This window comes from Oncorhynchus masou, chromosome 13, assembly GCF_036934945.1.
Source record: "Oncorhynchus masou masou isolate Uvic2021 chromosome 13, UVic_Omas_1.1, whole genome shotgun sequence".
Taxonomy (NCBI): Eukaryota; Metazoa; Chordata; class Actinopteri; order Salmoniformes; family Salmonidae; genus Oncorhynchus; species Oncorhynchus masou.
This window is the reverse complement of record NC_088224.1, coordinates 56,412,844-56,436,593: the sequence shown is the minus strand read 5'-3', so window position 1 is coordinate 56,436,593 and position 23,750 is coordinate 56,412,844. Positions and strand designations below refer to the sequence as shown.

Below are 23,750 nucleotides of genomic sequence, written 5' to 3'. Positions count from 1 at the left end.
GGCTATGACGAAAAGAGATTTGCAAACAGTCTATAACAACTGCAGCTTCCAGGGAAACAGCTTCTCGCGATTCTTCAGACGATAACAAGCACATTTGCTTTCTTTACTCTTAATTTATGTTCACTTGAGTTCATAGGCCATTAGCCCTACTCACCATGCGCAAATACCCCCAAATAGCAATTCATTGGTGGACATTTAATGTAAAAACTAAATTCAATTGTTAGACCTGCAATAAATGCACATTTGAGCAATTACAATAAATGTCGGAGTGATTTACCTCTAGTTGTTTGAACAAAAGCAAGCAACAGAAAATGTAGAAAACAACATAAACTTTTATTAGATTCATAGTCAGAGTTGTAATTATAAGCATTTTCATGCTGAGATACACTGTTGGAAAAAGAAACTTTCAGAAAATAAAGAGCATGCAATAAATATTATTCCTGACACTATAATAAACTAAAAACTATAATAAACTATAATAAATAAACACTATAATAAATCCAACATTACCAACATCCCCTTTAACTGTTTTGGGACACAGACACCAACACACTATAAAACTAAATAAAAGTACACTTAGTGAAATGATCAAAATATATTTTTAACAAACTGCTGTGCCATGTCTATGAAGAAAATTAACCATTGTTGAGATCAATTTTTAGAATAAAATCATGTTTTTTTTAAATAATGACAGTACACCACTTAATAAGATTATATCAATGTACATAATGTTGAATAAACAAAACATTTGAAGAGTGGAGGACTCATCAATGTAGATTCTTGTCATGTTGTTAGTTGTAGAGATGATACAAGTGACACATTAGTGACATCTACTGGCATATTGTGGGACTTATTATGCTACGAGAGCGTAAAGGTCAGGCAATAACGACACCATTTTGGTCACTTTACTTGAGCATTAAATATGCCAGTCAACCAACTACTCAACTCGACCATTTAGTAAATATGAACAATGTTGCTATACTTATTTCTAATGACATGTTTCCAACATAAGTAGTAAAGAAAAGACATGGTGATGTATTCTTACTCATTATCAAGCACTTCAGCATGAGGCGAGGATGATTTTCTTATCGACTAAACAATGCTCAAAATAGTTAAGAAACTCAGTCCTTCTTGACACAATATAATTTTAGTATATTTGGCTAACAGAGGATTTGAATAAAGTGAGCTGTCCTGACAAAGTTTCCAACACTTTGTGTTGACATAGTCATAAATCAATTAAATAAAAAATGAGAAAAGTTCCAATTGCCACAGGTTCCTAAGTATCCCATTACATGATTTTGAGGTGTAATGAATGAGTTCCTCTCAAACTGGATTTACTAATGTCCCTTATTCAGATCAAATGAAGCTGAAGCCGACTCCCTCATAGCATCCTCGTTGTTCTGCGGCTCTCTTACAGACCTAGTCATAACCGTACACCAGCAATATCAAAAACAACCACACATTGTTGCGTTCAATTCCACATTGTTCTGTACCACATTGGATAAGTGGCGATTTCGGAATACGAAATGGTGCACAAGTTTTTAGACCCTCCCTGATAATGAGTATTTCTTGCCGTTTCACGGTGCTGTTGTTAACACAGGATGTTCACAACGGTGTTCAAAGAGTGCAGGAGCAAGTTCAGGTGTTTTTTTTCTCCTCCTCATGATGTGCTTACATAGTGTTCAGTAGACAAAGACACTATCCATATCCACATAGCTAAGTATACAGGTTAAATATTTCTGTTTTTATGCACACTCGTAGGTTTTGACATTAAGCACACACAAGTTTAGACGGTCAGATTTGTATCTAATGCTCACACTCACAAACCTACCAAAGTCTAACGTTGAGAGAGAAGGAGAGAGAAGCATGGGAGGATAGCCAACAGGGGGTGTAAACTGTGGTAGCACTGAGCTAGCAGGTGTTCCGTCTGTGCAGATTTAGCCTGAGATTAACACCATTGCTGCAACAACAAACCTAGAGATGGGGAGGAGGGCACTGGTTTATCAAGAAATGTACCTTTAACAAGTATATTGTGGTATGCTTGTAGATTTCATATTTCTATAAACAAAATGTAACTGTGGGAAAATAAAGCTTTTTGCTAACAGTATGTTTAAGTTAAAGTTAAGCAAAAGTTATGTTATTGGTACTTCATGCTACACAATAAAGACAACAGCTTAAACAATATTAATCTAGGTGGTTTTCCCTTACATTACCTGCCATTACATTTTGGGGTTAGCAGACATTTTGGTTAGCATAACTTGGATTTGAGACCAACTGGCTGAAAGTGCAATAAACACCTAAGACCAAGTTATGAAAGTCTTATTTGACCCAGTTATTGACAAATGACGCTGTCTATATTACCACGATTTAAACCATTGCTAGAAAATTGTCTTTCAAGGGTACAGAAGATATCTGCGCAGATTAAATTCTCCTTCTGCAATTAAGTTGGGACATTATGATGAACATATATGTACGTGGTAGCATTACCTTACCTAAAACAGGTAACTAGTATTTAACAGGGCTCTGTCAACACATTTAGTAGGCTACCAGAGACCATGGACCTTGTTTTTGTATCACCTGTGAGCATACTATAATTTACACAAGCCCATTAACAAGCAAATCAATATTATATACATCATTCCAATTGCATATTTGGGAAAATGCTCAGAGTGCTAGCGGAGAAATAGCAGATGTCGGAATCCTGAATAATATTAAACCCTGTTTACTTTTGAACATACGGCATCAGAAGAACATGAGCATATGTTCATATCACATCTTTTCACAATAAAAGGCATGTTGATGTGAACATTTATTTGTAACACAATTTGACTCACACATCCACATTTTGGATAAATCCCTTTAGCCATCTACAGCCGGTTCACACTGACAGACCATGTATTACTTTGAGGCCCTTGGTCTCCTCTGAAATACAGGGAATTAGGATGAAGCAGCAGAAAAACAGCATCATGTACTTAGTCATTTGAAAGATTCCCTAGTAGAAGCTCCATGGCATAAGAAGTTGGCTGACTGGTCAAAGGGTGTTGGCAACTTCTGAAATAGAGTAACTTACAAAAACTAAGTGATTATATCTATTAGATAATTGCTTTCGTAGGGTTTGTATCCCAGATTTCGGGCTACAATGATTTAGTCTCATTATCAGTGTTACAAACGGAATGCGGGATGTTAGTTAACATACAAGGCACTAGGTTTTGCTATAGGACTGATTGAGATCATGGGGGGGGGGGGGGGGGGGCAGGGGTGATGGTTCACTACTGTAATTCTGACAGCAACAGCCAGAGGAAAGCACAAATGAAAGATGGACATTAAGAGGAGGGGAGCAGTAGATCTTTTGAGGAGGAGGAGGAGGAAGGAGGAGGGTGGTTAGGACTGCATCTCAGCACGCAGCATCCAGGGGAACCAGCAGCAGAACAGCAATCTGAGAAAGAAGATGAGCAGGAGGAAGAGGACAGGGATTCGAATCAGTGGACACATTCATAAACAGGATCTTATTTCTACTCTGCTATTTGTTGACTCAAAAACAACAGAGGCAGGAAAAGAAGAGGCTGTACCTTGATATTGAATTCTCAGAGGTGATGTCCTTGGGTGACCTCACCGTGTTGAATTTACGTCTTGGCTGGTTCACTAGAATAAACAAAGAACATCTTTGGATAGAATGCAGACGTGGGAGTAGAAGGTACATCATGACATGGGGTGGCGTGGCACGCTGGCTAACATGGCCGGACGGATTTGACCTTAGATACTTACTAGACACCTGGTGGACTTTCTTCACCATCGTGCCGTCGCCGCTCCGACCGTCCTTTGGTCCGCAGATTCTGAGAGATTATTAACAGCATTAGCTATTATTGTTCCAGACGGTCAGTCTGTTCAGGATGAACCTTTACAAAACAGAGCATGTTGTATATTGTCTAGCTCTCCGTCTGAGAATGACCGATAAGCATGGTTACACAAGGTAACTGTAAAATGCTTTCTTATCAATAAAGTTGTTACGTTATTTTATTTCTGGGTCCTTTTTTGAACCAGGCGGTTAAAGTAGGTGTTATGTTACCTCTGCACGCGAGATGGGGGTGCAAAGACGCCGTACTTGGGCATGCAGTTGAAGTAGCGGACACCAAAAACAGACCCATCATGCTTTCCTGTGGGATTCTCCAGCTCCACACCAAACCAGTAACCTGGACACACACACACATCATCAATCATTAAACTTGACTAAACATCTATAATCATTTGTCAAACATTTAATAAAAACATTGTTGCAGTGACTTGATTTCATAACAGATCTACCTGGAGCAAAGTCTGTCTTTCCGTAATAGCGTATGATTCCCTGCTTCACACCAGCAACCAGCACCTGATCTCCAAGTTCCATCTTCACCCCATCCGGGTCCAGACTGGCTACGGACATAGACTTCTTCCTCAGAGCTGATGGAGAAAATCAATCAAATGTTTGTTAACATTATATATTATAGTGTGTTATAACGTCTATGAGTCATGTGTTATATATGTGCTGTGCTCCTATCAGAATGAATGCAATGGCCCTTGATGGGAAGACTCTTGTACCTCTCAATTCAATTCAAGGGCTTTATATTGGCATGGGAAACATATGTTAACATTGTCAAAGCAAACCTTTCTCTCTCTCCATTATTTCCTTCTTTTCTTTCTTGTTCTTTCCTGTGACGCGGGAGAAGTCCATGCGGGGTGTCTTGGGTGTGGAGGTGACAGAGGAGGGGGCCAGCTCAACAGCTTTAGCGATTTTTGACACTGGAGCAAAGATACCTTCAGGACAATAGAAGTTATTAGAGAAAACACTGAAAAAAGCTGCAAGCTCAAATCAGGTTTACCACAGCTGTTTTTCTGAAAACTAGCTGTACACAAAAGTCATGAAATCAAGTCTTCTCTTTGCTCTTTTCTCAAGGGGAATCTTGACACACTTTAACAATAGATTCAATTAAAAAAATCCCAAAATGGTCATGTGAAATAAGAAATCAAAATCAAATCAAATGTATTTATAGAGCCCTTCTTACATCAGCTGATATATCAAAATGCTGTACAGAAACCCAGCCTAAAACCCCAAACAGCAAGCAATGCAGGTGTAGAAGCAATAACAGGTGGTTACCCAGTTTGGGGGGGCAGATGAAGTAACGCACCCCTCCCACACTTCCGTCGTTCTTGCCCTCTGGCTCGTCCAGCTCCACCCCCACCCACTGGCCACTGGCGAACTCCGTGGTCCCACAGAAGCGCAGGGTGCCCGTCTGTGGAGGAGAAACTGTGAGGGCCAGGATTCAACATCAGCTCTGACATTTACCTCTGTTGTTTATGTTTGATTTTTACTAGCAAATTGAAATAACCTTGTTGCTCTCCACAGGGGCCCATTGGAGAAAAAAAAACCACATGATTTGTATTCTTGAAGGTGATACCAGGCAAGATTAAATAGTTAACAACACTTCTCCACAGCACTCAGTCATCTCTAGACCAGGGCAGCATACTGATCTGCTGTTTGTCTGTCATACTTGACTACTGACATACTAGGCTATGGTTAGTAGAGTACTCTACACATCTCAACACAATACCATGTTTTAAGTGGTTATATTGCGGTCAGTAGGACATACACTATATATGCAAAAGTGTGTGGGCACCTCTTCAGGTTGTTATAGCAGCAAAGGGGAGACCCTCCCTATATTAATGCTCATGATTTTGAAACGAGATGTTCGACGCGCAGGTGTCCACATACGTTTGGTCACGTAGTGTATGTTTGAACACAGTGAGAGGTGCAATACAGCTGCACATTATAGACAGAAAAAAAACCCACAGAGTCCACACATTGGTTTCCAATGCATTTGAACTGCAGCGAGTGATGCATAGTTCATGTCAAATGAATGCATCAAGTGAGACTACGTCATTTAGTGCAGTCAGTCATGGAAATACACCTGAAAACACAATTAAATGTGTTCAGTTACGCAAGTAGACACACAGGTCGAAGGGCTACCCACCTGCTTCAGGTGATGCAGAGCTGAGATGTCAATTTCATCACTGCTCGATTTTTTGGGGAGCTATACATGTTAACACAAGTTGGAATAAATGTTTGCCAGAATTCACATGTTCTCTTCTCACACAGTACAACAAGCAGCAGGGCTCCACCATATAGGATGAATGCCTCACACGGGCCACTTAAAAAAAAAGATAAAGATAATTGAAAGCCATTTAAATGGTCTCATGCACATAAACGTGCTCACAAAATTCTGCAGTTCATTTTAATTCACGGTTTCAAATCTTTGAGGCTCCCATTTCTCACCCTTTGCTTCCCAATCCCGACAAAACACACAGACCTTCATGTCGTCCAGCACCACACGGTCGCCCAGTTTCAGGCCGATGGAGGTGAGCATGAGGTTGCCAGGGATGTTGTCGTAGTTGAGCAGGGTGGCGCGGGGCAGGTTGCAGCTGAGTGGCACAGAGTCCAGCAGCAGCTGCTTCAGCTCCTTGGCCACCATGGCCGCCTCCGCTTTGTCCAGAGTCATGTCCATGGGGTCAGGGACCACCTCGGCTGGCCCCTGCCCTTTATCATTCTGTCAGAGAGAGAGAGAGACAGAGAGACAGACAGACAGACAGACAGACAGACAGACAGACAGACATAGGAGCATGGAGGGAGAGAGAGATGGAGAGAGATGAAGAGACATGAGGAATAAATTGGCATATTTTTACTGTTTTGTGTAGAAGTCATCCCTACATATAATAGACAGAATCTGTTTTTATCTGAACAGTGTTTTCAAAGAGCGATTGCACCTAAAAAGCAACTTCCCATTTTGAAAATGGCCTATGTGGCTTCGATATGAGCCATAAACATTTATTCTAGTGTCAAAATTGACTACAAAGTGTAAATAGGATCATTTGTCTCGTCCAAAACTGAGAGTTAAGAGATGATAGGAAAATATTGTATGTCACGGAATGAAGGCAACTCTAACAGTTTTCCTTGGATTGGGTTTACTTCAATCCTGCCCACATGCCTAGAGCTGTCAACACCCAAGTAATCATCAATTTGGTTGCGCGGCTGCACGAGACCTGATCATAATGTCCATGGTCAATTTGGTTTGACATTGATATTGATAGCTCTATGGGGCTAGTTAGGGGACACAATGTGCACAGAACAATATTTGAAAATGCCAATAGCTCCAAATCGCTATGTCTTAACCAACTATAAATTGTAGAAATCCATATACAAATATTGAAATCATTTAATGAGACAACTAAAATATGTGCAACATGAAAATATTGTGCCATTTACATTGTGTAATTTATTGATGGTCCCTAACTAGCCAAAACGGTATCTAATGTCAAACAAATTTTGCCACGGTCGCACACCAGCCAGCTGAAACTAAGTGGTGAAAGAAGTTGGCTAGCAATAGCTTTCCTAGGTGACTTCAAGACATAAGACCTGGTTAGACTGTTTCATGTTATCTAGAAGGGTGAGTGGCTGTAACTATGTACAGTTTCGGGAGAGTGAATGTACAAACCATACACTGCTTGCCACGTGAGAAAACACACAAAAGAGACACATATTAACCCCCCCCAAGACAACTCTGGTTTGGCTTCAGTCATTTCTTAATATCCAAGCTGAAAAACAAAGCCATGATAATCGAAAACTTCAACAAGCATTTCTCAACCTCGGCCAACAGCTCCGCCCCCCCCGCAGCTACTCGCCCAAGCCTCCCCAGCTTCTCCTTTACCCAAATCCAGATAGAAGATGTTCTGAAAGAGCTGCAAAACCTGTACCCGTACAAATCAGCCAGCTTGACAATCTGGACCCTCTATTTCTGAAACTATCCGCCGCCATTGTCGCCATTGTCGCAACCCCTATTATCAGCCTGTTCAACCTCTCTTTCATATCGTCTGATGCCGCAGTCATCCCCCTATTCAAAGGGGGAGACACCCTGGACCCAAACTGTTACAGACCTATATCCATCCTGCCCTGCCTATCTAAGATCTTCGAAAGCCAAGTCAATAAACAGATCACTGACCATCTCGATTCCCACCGTACCTTCTCCGCTGTGCAATCTGGTTTCCGAGCCGGTCACGGGTGCACCTCAGCCACACTCAAGGTACTAAACGATATCATAACCGCCATCGATAAAAGACAGTACTGTGCAGCCATCTTCATCGACCTGGCCAAGGCTTTGACTCTGTTAATCACCATATTCTTATCGGCAGACTCAGTAGCCTCGGTTTTTCTAATGACTGCCTTGCCTGGTTCACCAACTACTTTGCAGACAGAGTTCAGTGTGTCAAATCGGAGGGCATGTTGTCCGGTCCTCTGGCAGTCTCTATGGGGGTGCCACAGGGTTCAATTCTCAGGCCGACTCTTTTCTCTGTATATATCAATGATGTTGCTCTTGCTGCGGGTGATTCCCTGATCCACCTCTACGCAGACGACACCATTCTGTATACTTCTGACCCTTCCTTGGACACTGTGCTATCTAACCTCCAAACAAGCTTCAATGCCATACAACACTCCTTCCGTGGCCTCCAACTGCTCTTAAACGCTAGTAAAACCAAATGCATGCTTTTCAACCGTTCGCTGCCTGCACCCGCACGCCCGACTAGCATCACCACCCTGGATGGTTCCGACCTCGAATATGTGGACATCTACAAGTACCTAGGTGTCTGGCTGGACTGTAAAACTCTCCTTCTAGACTCATATCAAACATCTCCAATCTAAAATCAAATCTAGAGTCGGCTTTCTATTCCGCAACAAAGCCTCCTTCACTCACGCCGCCAAACTTACCCTAGTAAAACTGACTATCCTACCGATCCTCGACTTCGGCGATGTCATCTACAAAATAGCTTCCAATATTCTACTCAGCAAACTGGATGCAGTTTATCACAGTGCCATCCGTTTTGTTACTAAAGCACCTTATACCACCCACCACTGCGACCTGTATGCTCTAGTCGGCTGGCCCTCGCTACATATTCGTCGCAACACCCACTGGCTCCAGGTCATCTACAAGTACATGCTAGGTAAAGCTCCGCCTTATCTCAGTTCACTGGTCACAATGGCACAACCCACCCGTAGCAGGCGCTCCAGCAGGTGTATCTCACTGATCATCCCTAATGCCAACACCTCATTTGGCCGCCTTTCCTTCCAGTTCTCTGCTGCCTGTGACTGGAACGAATTGCAAAAAATCGTTGGAGACTTTTATCTCCCTCACCAACTTTAAACATCTGCTATCTGAGCAGCTAACTGATCGCTTCAGCTGTACATAGTCCATCGGTAAATAGCCCACTCAATTTATCTACCTCATCCCCATACTGTTTTTATTTATTTACTTTTCTGCTCTTTTGCACACCAGTATCTCTACCTGCACATGATCATCAATTGTAATTATTCGCCTACCTCCTCATGCCTTTTGTACACAATGTATAATTGACTCTTTTTTCTTTTTTCTACTGTGTTATTGACTTGTTTATTGTTTACTCCATGTGTAACTCTGTGTTGTTGTCTGTTCACACTGCTATGCTTTATCTTGGCCAGGTCGCAGTTGTAAATGAGAACTTGTTCTCAACTAGCCTACCTGGTTAAATAAAGGTGAAATAAATAAAATAAAATAAGTAAAAATAAAAGTTCAGCCCCCATTTAAGTTACCATGAAATCATATCAAAGAGGACATGAAACCTCAACATGTGCACCCATTTTATTAGGTACACCCATCTAGTACCGGGTTGGGCCCCCCTTTAACCCCAGAACAACCTAAATTATTCTGAGCATTCACAAGATGTCGGAAACGTTCCATAGGGATGTCGGTACATGCTGTCGCTATGGCATCACACAGTTGCTGCAGATTGGACGGCGGTAGATTCATGCTACGAACAGCGCATTCCATCTCATCCCTAAGATGCTCTATTGGGTTGAGGTCTGGGGACTGCGCAGGCCACTCAAGTAAACTGAATTCGCTATCATTTTCTAGGTGATGTTTTTCCACTCCTCAACTGTCCAGTGTTTGTGATCACGTGCCCACTGGAGCTGCTTCTTGTTTTTAGCTGATGGAGTGGAAAATGGTGTGCTCATCTGCTGCAATAGCCCATCCATGACAAGGATGGACGAGTTGTACATTCAGAGATGCTGCTCTGCACACCATTGTTGTACTGCAGCGTTATTTCTCAGTTTGCTGCCCGCCTGTTACACTCTTAGAAAAAAAGGTGCTATCTCGAACCGTAAAGGGTTATTCGGCTGTCCCCATAGGAGAACCCTTTGAACAACCCTTTTCGGTTGCAGGTAGAACCCATTGTGTTTCTACAGAGGGTTCAACATGGAACCAAAAATGGTTCAACCTTGAACCCAAAAGGATTCTACCTGGAACCAAAAAGGGTTCTCATATGGGGACAGTCAAAGGACCCTTTTGGAAGCCTTTTTTCGAAGAGTGTAGCTTGCACGATTCTTACTATTCTCTATCGACCTCTCTCATCCATTTGCTCCTCCCTTCCTATCGGCAGAACCTCAAAGGGCAGTACCCGTGCTAAGGTCTATTTCAATGCTGGTCAGACCAATCGGAATCCATGCGTCCAGATTGTTTTGATCACGCGGACAGGGTTATGTTCCGGGTAGTCTCTGAGAATAACATTGGGCAAATACACGGATACGGTCACTGAGTTCATCAGGAAGTGTATATTAGATGTTGTACCCACTGTGACTATTAAAACCTACCCAAACCAGAAACTGTGGATAGAAAGCGAGAACCACATTTAACCACGGCAAGGTGACTGGGAATATGGCTGAATACAAACAGTGTAGTTATTCCCTCCGTCGTTCATTGACTACAGCTCAGCATTCAACACCATAGTACCCTCCAAGCTCATCATTAAGCTAGAGGCCCTGGGTCTGAACCCCGCCCTGTGCAACTGGGTCCTGGACTTCCTGACGAGCCGCCCCCAGGTGGTGAATGTAGGAAACAACACCTCCACTTCGCTGATCCTCAACACAGGGGTGCGTGCCTAGGCCCCTCTTGTACTCCCTGTTCAGTCATGACTGTGTGGCCATAAACAGCTCCAACTCAATCATCAAGTTTGCAGACAACACAACAGTAGTAGGCCTGATTACCAACAATGACGAGACAGACTACAGGGAGGAGGTGAGGGCCCTGGGAGAGTGGTTCCAGGAAAATAACCGTCAACAACGTCAACAAAACAAAGGAGCTGATCGGGACTTCAGGAAACAGCAGAGGGAGCAAGCCCCTATCCACATCAACGGGACAGCAGTGGAGAAGGTGGAAAGCTTCAAGTTCCTCGATATACACATCACTGACGATCTGAAATGGTCCACCCACACAGACAGTGTGGTGAGGAAGGCACAAGAGCGCCTCTTCATCCTCAGGAGGCTAAAGACATTTGTCTTGGCCCCTAAAACCCTCACAAACTTTTACAGATGCACAATTGAGAGCATCCTGTTGGGCTGTATCACCGCCTGGTATGGCAACTCCACAGGTTGTTTCTTAGAAAGAGCTGAGGGTTAAAGCATATGTTGATTGTTTCTCAGAAAGAAATTTGGTATGTACTATGTTAGTTGTTGCTGAGAGAGATGATTAGTGTGTCCTGTGTTGGTTGTTGCTGAGAGAGAGCTGATTCGTATGTCCTGTGTTGGTTTTTGCTGAGAGACAGGTTTTTGTACATTGTAGCCACTGCTTTTAAGGTATGTGTCTCCCCATAGGAGGCAGTGCTTTTGATTTATTGAAATTGTTTACTTATGTTTATTCTGTTTCTGTTCCCAGGGGGGAAGGGGAAGGCACCTAGGGAGTGCTTAAGCAAGAGGCCTGCGGGCATACATAACCCGTAGTATTTACTGTCTATACACACACTAGGTAAGACCTGGGTGAACCATCCCCTGTATTTTGGTTAGTGCACCAGGTGGTGGTAAGTTAGGTGGGTAGGCAGGTAAGGTAGAGGGGGCTTTGACATTTACTTGCTGGTTCCATTCAGCCCCTTTTCCTGAATTACCGTTTGATGGAATAAATTCCCAGTAAACAGTAAATTCTCTGCCTTTGTCATCCTTACTCGCACCTGAAGTCTCATAACTATTTTGCTCCACGGGGAGTTGAGTTGTAGCAGGGTGTTGCGTTCCCTCTTCCTAGAGGTGTACGTAACAACACTAAGTTGACTGTGCCTTGAAACAACTTGGAAAATTCCAGAAAATTATGTGATGGCTTAAGTTGCTTCTGATTGACTAATTGACATCATTTGAGTCAATTGGAGGTGTACATGTGTATGTATTTAAAGGCCTACCTTCAAACTCAGTGCCTCTCTGATTTTCCCATGATGTCATGCAATCAGCCAAGACCTCAGAAGAAAATTGTAGACCTCCACAAGTCTGGTTCATCCTTGGGAGCAATTTCCAAACGCCCGAAGGTACTACGTTCATCTGAACAAGCAATAGTACGCAAGTATAAACACCATGGGACCACACAGCCGTCATACCGCTCAGGAAGGAGACACGTTCTGTCTCCTAGAGATGAACGTACTTTGGTGCAAAAAGTGCAAATCAATCCCAGAACAACAGCAAAGGACCTTGTGAAGATGCTGGAGGAAATGAGTACAGAAGTAACTACATCCACTGTAAAACGAGTCCTATATCGACATAACCCGAAAGGCCACTCAGCAAGGAAGAAGCCGCTGCTCCAAAACCGCCATAAAAAGACAAACTACGGTTTGCAACTGCACATGGGGACAAAGATTGTACATTTGGAGAAATGTCCTCTTGTCTGATGAAACAAAAATAGAACTGTTTGGCCATAATGACCGTCATTATGTTTGGAGGAAAAAGGGGGACGCTTGCAAGTCGAAGAACACCATCCCAACCGTGAAGCACGAGGGTGGCAGCATCATGAAGTGGGGGTTCTTTGCTGCAGGAGGGACTGGTGCATTTCACAAAATAGATAGCATCATGAGGCAGGAAAATTGCGGATACTGTATATTGAAGCAACATCTCAAGACATTAGTCAGGAAGTTAAAGCTTGGTCACAAATGGGTCTTCTAAATGTACAATGACCCCAAGCATTCTTCCAAAGTTGTAGCAAAATGGCTTAAGGACAACAAAGTCAGGGTATTTGTGTGCCCATCGCAAAGCCCTGACCTCAATCCTATAGACAATTTGTGGGCAGAACTGAAAAAGCGTGTGCGAGCAAGTGTAACAGTATAACTTTTGACTGTCCCCTCGCCCATACCCGGGCGCGAACCAGGGACCCTCTGCACACATCAACAACAGTCACCCACGAAGCATCGTGAGTGACGTCACTGATTGAAACGCTATTTAGTGAGCACCGCTAACTAAGCTAGCCGTTTCACATCCGTTACACAAGGAGGCCTACAAACCTAACTCAGTTACACCTGCTTTGTCAGGAGGAATGGGCCAAAATTCACCCAACTTATTGTGGAAAGCTTGTGCAAGGCAACCTAAACGTTTGACCCAAGTTTAAACAATTTAAAGGCAATGCTACCAAATACTAATTGAGTGTATATAAACTTCTGACCCACTGGGAATGTGATTAAAGAAATAAAAGCTGAAATAAATCATTCTCTCTACTATTATTCTGACATTTCACATTCTTAAAATAGTGGTTATTCTAACTGACCTAAGACAGGGAATTTTTACTAGGATTAAATGTCAGGAATTGTGAAAAACTGAGGTTAACTGTATTTGACTAAAGTGTATGTAAACTTCCGAATTCAACTGTATGTCTAGTTAGTTACCATGAGAAAGAAACCTACTAAACAGAGGTCTAGACAGTCAATAGTGCTCTTACCCTGACAGTGGGGTTGGCTCCATGCTCTAGCAGACACTGGACTGATCCCAGACACAGGTTGGAGGCAGCAATGTGCAGGGCTGTGCCATGGTGGAAGTCACTGCAGGTGGAATTCAGTACTACAGAGACAGTACAACCAGGTTCAGATCAAATCAATCTGAATTTGATTTCCAAAGACAGCTTTTATCTTCGTTTTATTCTGAAAGCGTAACCAATTTCTTCTCTTAGGAGTCTCGTGTGGTGTTTGAGCCACATGGTCATGAGACAGGAGAATAACAATGAGACGAAATGGCCCCAATCAATGGTCAGTGTGGAGGAGCAATGAGAAATCGATGTAGGAGTTAATGAAATGGCCTTGGGTCAAGGCTGGTATGGGCTTGATGGAGTGTTAGTTCTGATTGGAAGTCTAGGGAGGGGTAGGAGGAACACAGACATACAGGAGCATGCCAGAACTGACAAGACTGACTATGTTGTTAGTTGGCTAGGTAGACTACATGGGTTGTGTTGATGCTACTCACCTCTAGGTTTGGAGGCCTTGAGGAGAATGCGAATCAGCTCTGGCACGTCGAAGTATGCAGCATAGTGCACGGCGTTCATGTTGGTCCAGCGGCTGCGGAGACTTACGTCTGCCCCCAGGGAAATGAGCTGATTGGACAGCCTTAGGGCAGCGGCAGGGTCACCTGGATGGGGTCACAAGATGGACAAAACTGGTAGGAAACTACATCGAATCTTAAGCTAAAAACACTTTATTTTATGAAAGCTTTATTGAGAAATCAGACACTTAAAATGAACAATCAGTTCAAGGTTTGAGAGTCTCACCAACACCATGGGCCCCGGCTTTGCAACTGTAGTGGAGCAAGGTCATGTCTGTCAGTCCATCACGGTCATTGACATGGCAACCACGCTTCAAGATCTGTAAAAGGAGACAAGAACTGTTCAGTGAACTGAGAGAGGGAGAGAGATGCTAGGGGAAAGGCAGAGAGAGCAGTAGTATCATATGCCTTTTTAAACACTATGAAACACTGAAAACACCACACATACAGACTATAGGGCTATAGCCTCTCATCTCTCTGAGAGATGCTTCCTGTGCTTGTCGTAGCCACATTAGCAGGATGAGCCATCCACACCCAATTCGCACAGACGACACATGTCTGTGAAGTCTAATGATGGGGAGTCATGAGATCCTGCTGAGTCATGAATTAAGCACTACATTTATTTTCACTGCATTGCAATTTCATCAGAGGCTATCATTGCTGAGTAGCATACATCAACATGAGGAACTGGCATCCATTTTGGAGAGGTAAAAAATTTGAGGGACCCAAATATTGAAATGATGGCAGTCGTTACCGGAAGTGACATTAATTTACTATGCTGTTTCAGCTGAATATCTAAGCTTGTACTTGGTACACTGAAAATAGTACACATAGGAGTTAATAGCAAATTATTCATAGCAGCCTTTACAATGTCGAATAACCTCCATCAATGTCTTGCTGAGTGTAATGCAAAGCCATATTCCCAATGGTGTAGATTGAAGAAGCCGTGAAACTCCAGTTAATTAGCTCTTTCCTCTGGTGCCAGCAGACAGCAGTGACGGGTGCCGAGTGACAAGTGAAAAAGGACCCATCCGGATTCCCGAACAAGACTAGCAACTATCTCGGGACAGTTCATTATCCACCAGTGTCAATCAAGAGAGACAAAATGAGCACACTCTCCTCAAGCCCTGACATTATGCCTTTTCATACAGAGACATGTAGTCCAACTGAATGAACATGATATTATCAGACAGGTCCTCTCCTGAGGCTTAGCGATGACACCACCATGCACACTTTCATGATTCAACATGGATTCAACGTGGATTCTATAAGATGAATCGCCGTAGCTGCAGTGCTAACACGAAGCTAGCCTTACACATCTGATTCAACTTAATTTAGGACTTTGTTAGGTTAAATCAGGTGCGTTAAAACTTGGATTGGAGCAAAAGCCTACACCCACACAGCCTTTTGTTGATAAGTCAATGCATCTCTGTTAATAAAAACACTGTAAAATTTGCCAAAGGGCTGGGGTTGTTTACTGACAGTGCAGCGGCGTGGTTCTTTGCCCATATCTGACAGCCTGGTCTGATTTAGAGTCTGTCTTAGTGCAGAGCCTGTATGGGTAATGGAAAGGACCTATTCTCTCAGCCATCAATCACAGCCATCACGGCATCCTGGGGGACACCCAGGAACTGAGGCTGACTTTACGATCAGTCCTAACACTAAAACTGCATCAATAAGAGGACACCGAGTTAACTAAGAGTGTGTATTTGTATGTGTGGATACGTGTATGTGTGTGTGTGTGTGTGTGTGTGTGTGTGTGTGTGTGTGTATATGTGTACATGCGTTTTTATGGGGCATATCTTCCCTCTTTCCAAGACAGTAGAGCGGGATTAAGAAATTAATCTGAAACTTGAAGTATGCATACTTTATGTTGATTCACAACCCACCCTCATCACTCTTCCTCTCAGGGTTATGAGAGTTCTCGCTCCCACGGTCACATTACCACTACTCACACTGCAGTAATGGTTGGTCTTGAGCTAAAGATGTGCACTTTCATCTAAGCAACAGCAAAATAAAGGGAATCAACTGAAACATAAACTACACCTTATATGACCTTATAGTAAGGTGTTTTATTTAAAGCACACTAGTAGAGCCTCAACTTTGCTAAGGTAACCCAACGGGTTGTAAGTCATGCCTCCAACTGAACCCAAAGCCTCCTGTTCCATGTTCTCTTCAGCTAATGACTGTATCACTGTCTTTTTTTTCCTGTGTGTATTGTATTTTGGTTGGAGACCTGTATCTTTGGTGCACTATGCAGTAATATACTGTATCTGACTGTTATATACACAGTAGAAATAAAGAAGAAAAGTATTTGGTTCCAAGCACTGAGCCTTGTGGGACGCCAAATTCAACTTTGGAACATTCAGAAGATTTGATACCAATACTGATACGTTTAGGCCAGGGATGGGCAACTTGTGTCCAGACACTTTTGTAGGCTCGTGGATCAATTTCCACAAAAAAACTCAGAACTCAAGTTTAGGAACCCAGTCAGGATCTCATCTTGTTGTTGAGAGTTAGAATATTACAATACACAAGGTGCAAATTTGGTTGTGCATCAGAAGTCTTTCTCCTGAGATATCAGTCAGACAGTCACTCAATTATCCCATGTCAGCTAACATTTTTTATCTTGGTAAATTTGTCTAGCCAGCTATGTAAACTTGTAGTAATCATAGCCGAATTACCGACTGTGGGACCCCCACTGATTCTCTTAGTCACTCTCACTCAGATATCATACTAAAAACTGCAAACATTTCTCTCTACCTTATGGCACAATGTGTAGAATTGCAGGACATTTGCTGTAAAACTGCTCATTTTTACCTCTGCCCCATGGCAAAATGAGTAGAATGGCATGAAATTGGTTATAAAATGGCAAAATATTCTATCCGCCCCATGGTAAAATGTATAGAATTGCAAGAAATGTACTGACAAGGTTCCTTTCTGCTGTCAAGAGAAGCAAAATGATTAGCTCAGGAGGTAGGCCCCTCTAACAAATGTTTGCTTAAGGCCCCCAAAAGGCTAGGGCCGGCATGTGTGGGTATGAACGTGGGAACGCAGACCCGTGAGCCACTGCGCCCCACATGAAGAGTTAAGATTTCTTGTTGCCCCCACCCAATCAAAGTTGCCCATCCCTATTCTAGGCCTACAGATTTCTACATATATCTGTATGTTTCTGCCAGTGTTGTGTGAGCTGTAGTCAGGCCTGTAGTCTGCTGAAAGTCCTTACTGGCAGTAACTCACCTCGTTTCCGATGAGGTCGATCTTGTGCTGGACCTGTGGGACCCACTGACGGATGATGGCGAAAAGCTCTGGGATGGTGGTGCGCGGATCCAGCAGGATCTCCAGACACGCAGGATCATTTGGGTCAAAGAATGTGAAGACTGGAATGGTAAGGAAAATGCCAACAAGATTATTACCCTCCTCATGAAATCAGTATGAAATGTGCCTCTCTTGCTATTCTTCGTTCTTGTCCAGACAGCATATTGACTCATTCTGAATGTGTGACATTAAATATCATACATGTATTTATCTTGTAAAAATGTAATTTGTATTTTGGGTTGTATTTTTCAGTAGGCCTCTTAGTGCGCTCTATTTAATTACTTATGGAGTTCTCTCTGTTGAACATCCAATCATTCTGTCCTGTCTGAAAGCACTGTTTCTATAAGCAGCACGAGGTAGATTGAAACCCTATCAAAGTGGAAACGTTGCACTGAAATAACAAAATCAATCTTACTTTGTTTTTATAACACACCATCATAATAGATGCATTGAAGCTTGTGGGCAAACTGAAATGAAAAGCTTTACATCACACTAGCCTGCAGAAAATACTTACATTCATTGGCATAGAGTGGAATAAGTCTGGCAGTATCATACTGTTTGCATATAACAGCCCCAAAGCCAAGATCCATCTACTAAAATAATCAATAACATGCTATAAAAGTCCTTGTTCACTTATTTATGATAATATACATTTCATTAAATAATTTAATTATGTTTCTATAAATCTGCAGAGGTTGTTTTGACCAGGCAGTGGTCTGTGCTTGGTGAAAGGATCTTTGTGGATCGAGGCTACAGTAGAACACGTCCCAGAGCCCAAAATCCACTGTTACATATAAAGCAGTGTTGGGTAGGGTGCATTAACAAAGGGCCTGTATTCACAAAACATCCCAAGGTGCTGATCGAGGATCAGGTCACCCCTGTCCATATAATCGTAGACAAGATAGTAGCTACTAACAATTGGATACCACGAAATTGGGGAGGAAAAAGGGGGTAAAATGTAATTTAAAAAAAATGTTTTATTAAAAAATTAAATAAAAAGCACTCCTACTATGAGACACTTCCTGTGAATACGGGCCCTGGAGCCTGAAACCTAGGACCCACCATAGTCTTTGGGGAGGGGGGCCTGTGCAGATGGGTGGACCATGGGCCTCTTCCGGGGCTCATGAACTGGGCTCTGGTACTCAGAGGCAGGCTGGGCCTCCTCCTCCACTTCGGCAGTCTGCTCTTTAGTCATTCTGCTAGATGTTGCCAGGCCTGGAAAAGATGACAAACATTTATTGAGTGGCGCTACAAAACAAACACCTCTATCGCAGGTTTCTCTGAACAGTTGTCATACGTCTGTGACTCAGCCGAGAGTCACATGAAGTAGTTGCTTATAAGAGTCTTGTTCCCATGACAGTATCTCTACTCTGGCAAGTCTATGCTTTGCAGATGCCCCTCCCAGAGCAGACAGGCTCTATGTTTGGCTCTAGGGCCTGTGAGAGACGGTCACTAGTGACTCACTAATAACTGCACTTACTGACAAGAGATGAGGAGACTCAGGGAGCAGGCAGACTAACAGGCAGGCTGATTTATTGTAACATCTCAGTGCATGCTAATGCTAACTCTTAATGTCCATCATTGAACTGGAAATAGCTAATGGGTTGAGCTATATTTTCCAAATAGTATATGCAGCAGCATATCTCGCACATCCGTCTTATGAGAAATCAGGGATGCGTGTACTGTAGAGTATGTGTTGGACATTGCAGCACTAATTTCTAAATTGCTGCTGAACAAACCGTAAAACATCTATGTAAAAGCCCTATAGTATCAGTATACCAACGCTAATGCAATTTTGTATACAACACAATGGACCCTTTGGCCTATAACATTCATAGACCTGACTAGATTTCCATCCTAAAATAAATGTTCACACTCTCATCTAGGGTCAGAAAACAAGTTATGTGTATGTGTTAATAAACACCCCTTTAGAACAGAACCAAAAACCACTATTTATCCCAACATTGAAATGGGAACAAAGTCTATGATAGTGGAAATTATTCACTGGGTCTTTTTAGTCAAGTCCAAGGGTTTCTTCCTCCAAAGTCTGACTGCACAGTGAGCACACCCCATGTAAAATGATTCATCTGCCAAGTAATCGAATACACGGACTAAATTGTCCATCCATGCCTCTGCTAAGCCTTTTGGACTTCGAAAAAAGTCCAGAGAGAGGGCTAATCACACAATCAGTAAAAGCCTTATCCTGTTGTGCAACTGTGCTACTGTATCAGTCTACCAACTCATTGTCCCAAGCACTATGGGGTCAAACATTGAGGCAAAACAGAGGCCATACATTGGTCTGTGCTGTATTCATTAAGCTTAGAGAAACTACATTAACAGAGACCGATTCTGCTGTTATACAGACATGTACTCAAAGCCAAATGAACAACCCGCCTTCAGGCAGATACCACCCTCCTGATACTCACTCTACGAGTTGCATGTTGCCTTCAGTTGCATCATATTGAGGGGGATTCCTAGTTGTGTTTGGATATGGATACATAAGATGGATACACAGCCTGTAAAGGTTTTCCTCCTCTTCGTCTGAAGAGGAGGTGTAGCAAGGATCGGACCAAGATGCGGCGTGGTAAGTGTCCATGGTTGTTTCTTTAAAAAAACATAAACTGAACACTATGAATACAAAAACAATAAACGTGAACAAACCAAAACAGTACCGTGTGGCGAAAAACACAGACACGGAAACAAAGAACACTAAGGTCAGGGTGTGACAGTACCCCCCCCCCCCACCCCAAAGGTGCGGACTCCTGGCCGCACACCTAAACCCATAGGGGAGGGTCTGGGTGGGCATCTGTCCACGGTGGCGGCTCTGGTGCGGGACGTGGACCCCACTCCACCATAGTCTTAGTCTGTTTTTGTGGCCTCCTAGGAACGGCGACCCTCGCCACCAACCTAGGACTAAAGGGCCCCGCTGGACTAAACAAACTCCTCCGGACTGAGGGGCAGCTCCGGACTGAGGGGCATCTCCGGACTGAGGGGCAGCTCAGGACTGAGGGGTAGCTCGTGACCGAGGGGCTGCTCTGAAGGCTCCTGGCTGACTAGCGGCTCTGGCGGCTCCTGGCTGACTGGCGGCTCCTTGCAGACTGGCGGCTCTTGCGGCTCCTTGCAGACTGGCGGCTCAGGACAGGCGGGAGACTCTAGCAGTTCTGGACAGGCGGGAGACTCTAGCAGCTCTGGACAGGCGGGAGACTCTAGCAGCTCTGGACAGGTGGGAGAATCTAGCAGCTCTGGAAAGGCGGGAGACTCTAGCAGCTCTGGAAAGGCAGGAGACTCTAGCAGCTATGCACAGACGAGGCGCACTGTAGGCCTGGTGCATGTTGCCCGCACTGGTGGTACTTGGCCGAGGACACGCACCTCAGGGCGAGTGCGGGGAGGAGGAACAGGGAGTACTGGGCTCTGGACACGCACAGGAAGCCTGGTGCGAGGGGCTGCCACCGGAGGGCTGGTGCGTGTAGGTGGCACTGGATAGACCGGACCGTGCAGATGCACTGGAGCTCGTGAAGCACCGAGCCTGCCCAACCTTACCTGGCTCGATGCCCACTCTAGCCCGGCCGATACGAGGAGCTGGAATGTACCGCACCGGGCTATGCACCCGCACTGGAGACACCGTGCACTCCACAGCATAACACGGTGCCTGCGCGATCCCGCTCGCTCTCTGGTAAGCACAGGAAGTTGGCACAGGTCTCCTACCTGGCCTAGCCACACTCTCTGTGTGCCCCCCCAAGACATTTTTGGGGCTGCCTCTCGGGCTTCCTTGCCAGTCGCGTTCCCTCATATCATTGGCTCCTCTCTCCGGCTGCATCTGGCCTCCTCGCTGCCTCCATCTGTTCCCATGGTAGGCGATCCCTACCAGCCAGGATCTCCTCCCATGTGTAGCAACCCTTGCCATCCAAAACGTCATCCCATGTTCAGGAATCCTGACATTGTTGCTGCTGCTGCTGCCTCTCCTGCTGCTGCCTGTTACCACGCCGCTTGGTCCTTGGTTGGTAGGTGATTCTGTAAAGGTTTTCCTCCTCTTCGTCTGAAGAGGAGGTGTAGCAAGGATCGGACCAAGATGCGACGTGGTAAGTGTCCATGGTTGTTTAAAAAAAACATAAACTGAACACTATGAATACAAAAACAATAAACGTGAACAAACAGAAACAGTACGTGTGGCGACAAACACAGACACGGAAACAAAGAACACTAAGGTCAGGGTGTGACACAGCCAAGATAGATCACGGCCTGGATGATTTAGGAGCAACTGTCCCCGTGCAGTTTGTCACCTTACCTACAAGCTCCTACATGTCTTTTTATTTCTTCCTTTAATTATAGACTTTCTTTACCGCTTCCCATGATCCTCCTCCTAGTTCCTACCCCTGATCTGACAGTAGTGTGTTTCATGAATAAAGTCTCAGTCACCAGACAGCATTTTCCCTGGTATAGATGTGATGTATAATTAGCATGAGCACATTATTTGTTTAATTAAATGAGTACTGTATACAACTAAGTCTTATGCAATAGTGCTCATATGAGTCAACCAGATGTATACATTTTTGGAGGCAAATACATTCAGATAGCAAAATAGGAGAAAAAAAATGGCGAGACAAACTTGATAGATTTTGATATTCTACTCAATCCTTACTGTAATGGAATGAATAGCATTTGATCATTTGGCTGGGTCACACTAATGACAAAAACAATAGGCCAGAGCTGTATTTTTGAGTTATTAACGATAAATAAAAACAACATATTAGTGTTGCAATGAGCAATAATGCAAATGTGCATATCACATCGCCCAACAACTTGTATGATAACAGCGCTTTTGACAAGCCTATATGAGAAAATGTGTCAATTCGTGACTTGTGCGTAGCAGAGGGCGTGTACTCAGCCAACGAGGAAAAAAACGCCCCGTTGGCAAACAATGAGAAAGATGCTGGAGGGGGAATATACACATGGCATGTGCAACTATTAATTTGATCTAATAACAATGCGCTGACGTCTTCTGTTTGCGCTTATATTATAAAATGGGCGCAAAAAAAAACATCTGCCCGTGAGAGTTCATGGAACGGTGTTTCAGAGCATCTCCATCTTTCTAGGCTCCGTATCAAGACAAACACACCGGCTGTGAAAAACACAGACCCAAATAAATCTAACCAAACTAAATATATCCAATAATTTGAATCTTATATGCATGAATGGAATTCATCTTACCTCAAAACAAGCCTTGTCGATTATCTCAAGCTTTTCCTCGCGGTTCAGCTAGATGAGAACTGCAATGGTGCTGAAGATGCTGCTGTACTGCTGCGAAGGTCTTTCTCTGTGCCTGCGTCACGGGCGCGAGCGCCCATGGACCACAACGTTGGCTACCATTGTGTGTGTCCTTCCTCGGCACACGAATTCGCCTTGATACCACAGTCAGAAAATGTGCTATATCTTAACAATTCATGAAAAAAATGATCTTAATTTAATGTTATGGTTAGATATAAGGTTACACACGGTGTGGTTAAATGAAAAAACTTTTTTTTCTATTTAGAAATATGCGGGGTTCAGACTTTGTGGCTGTGGTAACTAGTTACGACCAGCATCAATATATCAAACAAAGCCATCATTAGAAACACCCACTACACACATAAAACGAATATGCCTATAAAGACTAACATAAACGTATGAAAAGTAAAATCAACAAGAAATAGCCTGTCTGCACCTTGTTATATCACTCTTCAGCCCACTTTTAATCTGATAATAATTCTAGACATTGTTTTTTAGCCCCATATTATTTCACTGGATAGTGCATTTAATGGCTCTATGTTTATAAATAGTAATTGTTTAATAATGGTTAATTAAATAAACGACTAAGCCCATTACAACAGACACAAAGTTTGTTGGCAAAATATGAAGTAAATCCATCTTTAGTCGAGTGGAGGACAATGATAGCCTACACTTTGATATGTGAGGAAAATGATAGCCTACACTTTGATATGTGAGGATGCTGTTCATCGACTACAGCTTGGCCTTCAATAAGCTCATCACAAAGCTCACTGTCACT

At 43.4% G+C, this 23,750-nt stretch overlaps 1 protein-coding gene across 2 annotated transcripts; it reads right to left on the bottom strand.

Annotated features, from left to right (window-relative positions):
- Positions 1-314: 314 nt before the first annotated feature.
- LOC135552632 (CAP-Gly domain-containing linker protein 3-like) lies at positions 315-23,071 on the bottom strand. 2 transcript variants are annotated; one of them, XM_064984357.1, is made up of 15 exons: positions 22,916-23,071; positions 18,770-18,922; positions 17,630-17,769; positions 14,616-14,709; positions 14,315-14,476; positions 13,797-13,915; positions 6,342-6,578; positions 6,006-6,065; positions 5,132-5,267; positions 4,642-4,791; positions 4,303-4,437; positions 4,067-4,190; positions 3,766-3,833; positions 3,570-3,642; positions 315-3,436 (listed from the first exon to the last, which is right to left on the bottom strand). In XM_064984357.1, exons 2-15 carry the CDS (start codon positions 18,900-18,902, stop codon positions 3,382-3,384), a joined length of 1,686 nt encoding a protein of 561 aa, XP_064840429.1. In that variant the 5' UTR covers positions 18,903-18,922; positions 22,916-23,071; the 3' UTR covers positions 315-3,381. The 2 variants fall into 2 exon arrangements, with proteins under 2 accessions (XP_064840429.1, XP_064840430.1); XM_064984358.1 differs by lacking the exon at positions 6,006-6,065.
- Between the last annotated feature and the right edge of the window lie 679 nt (positions 23,072-23,750).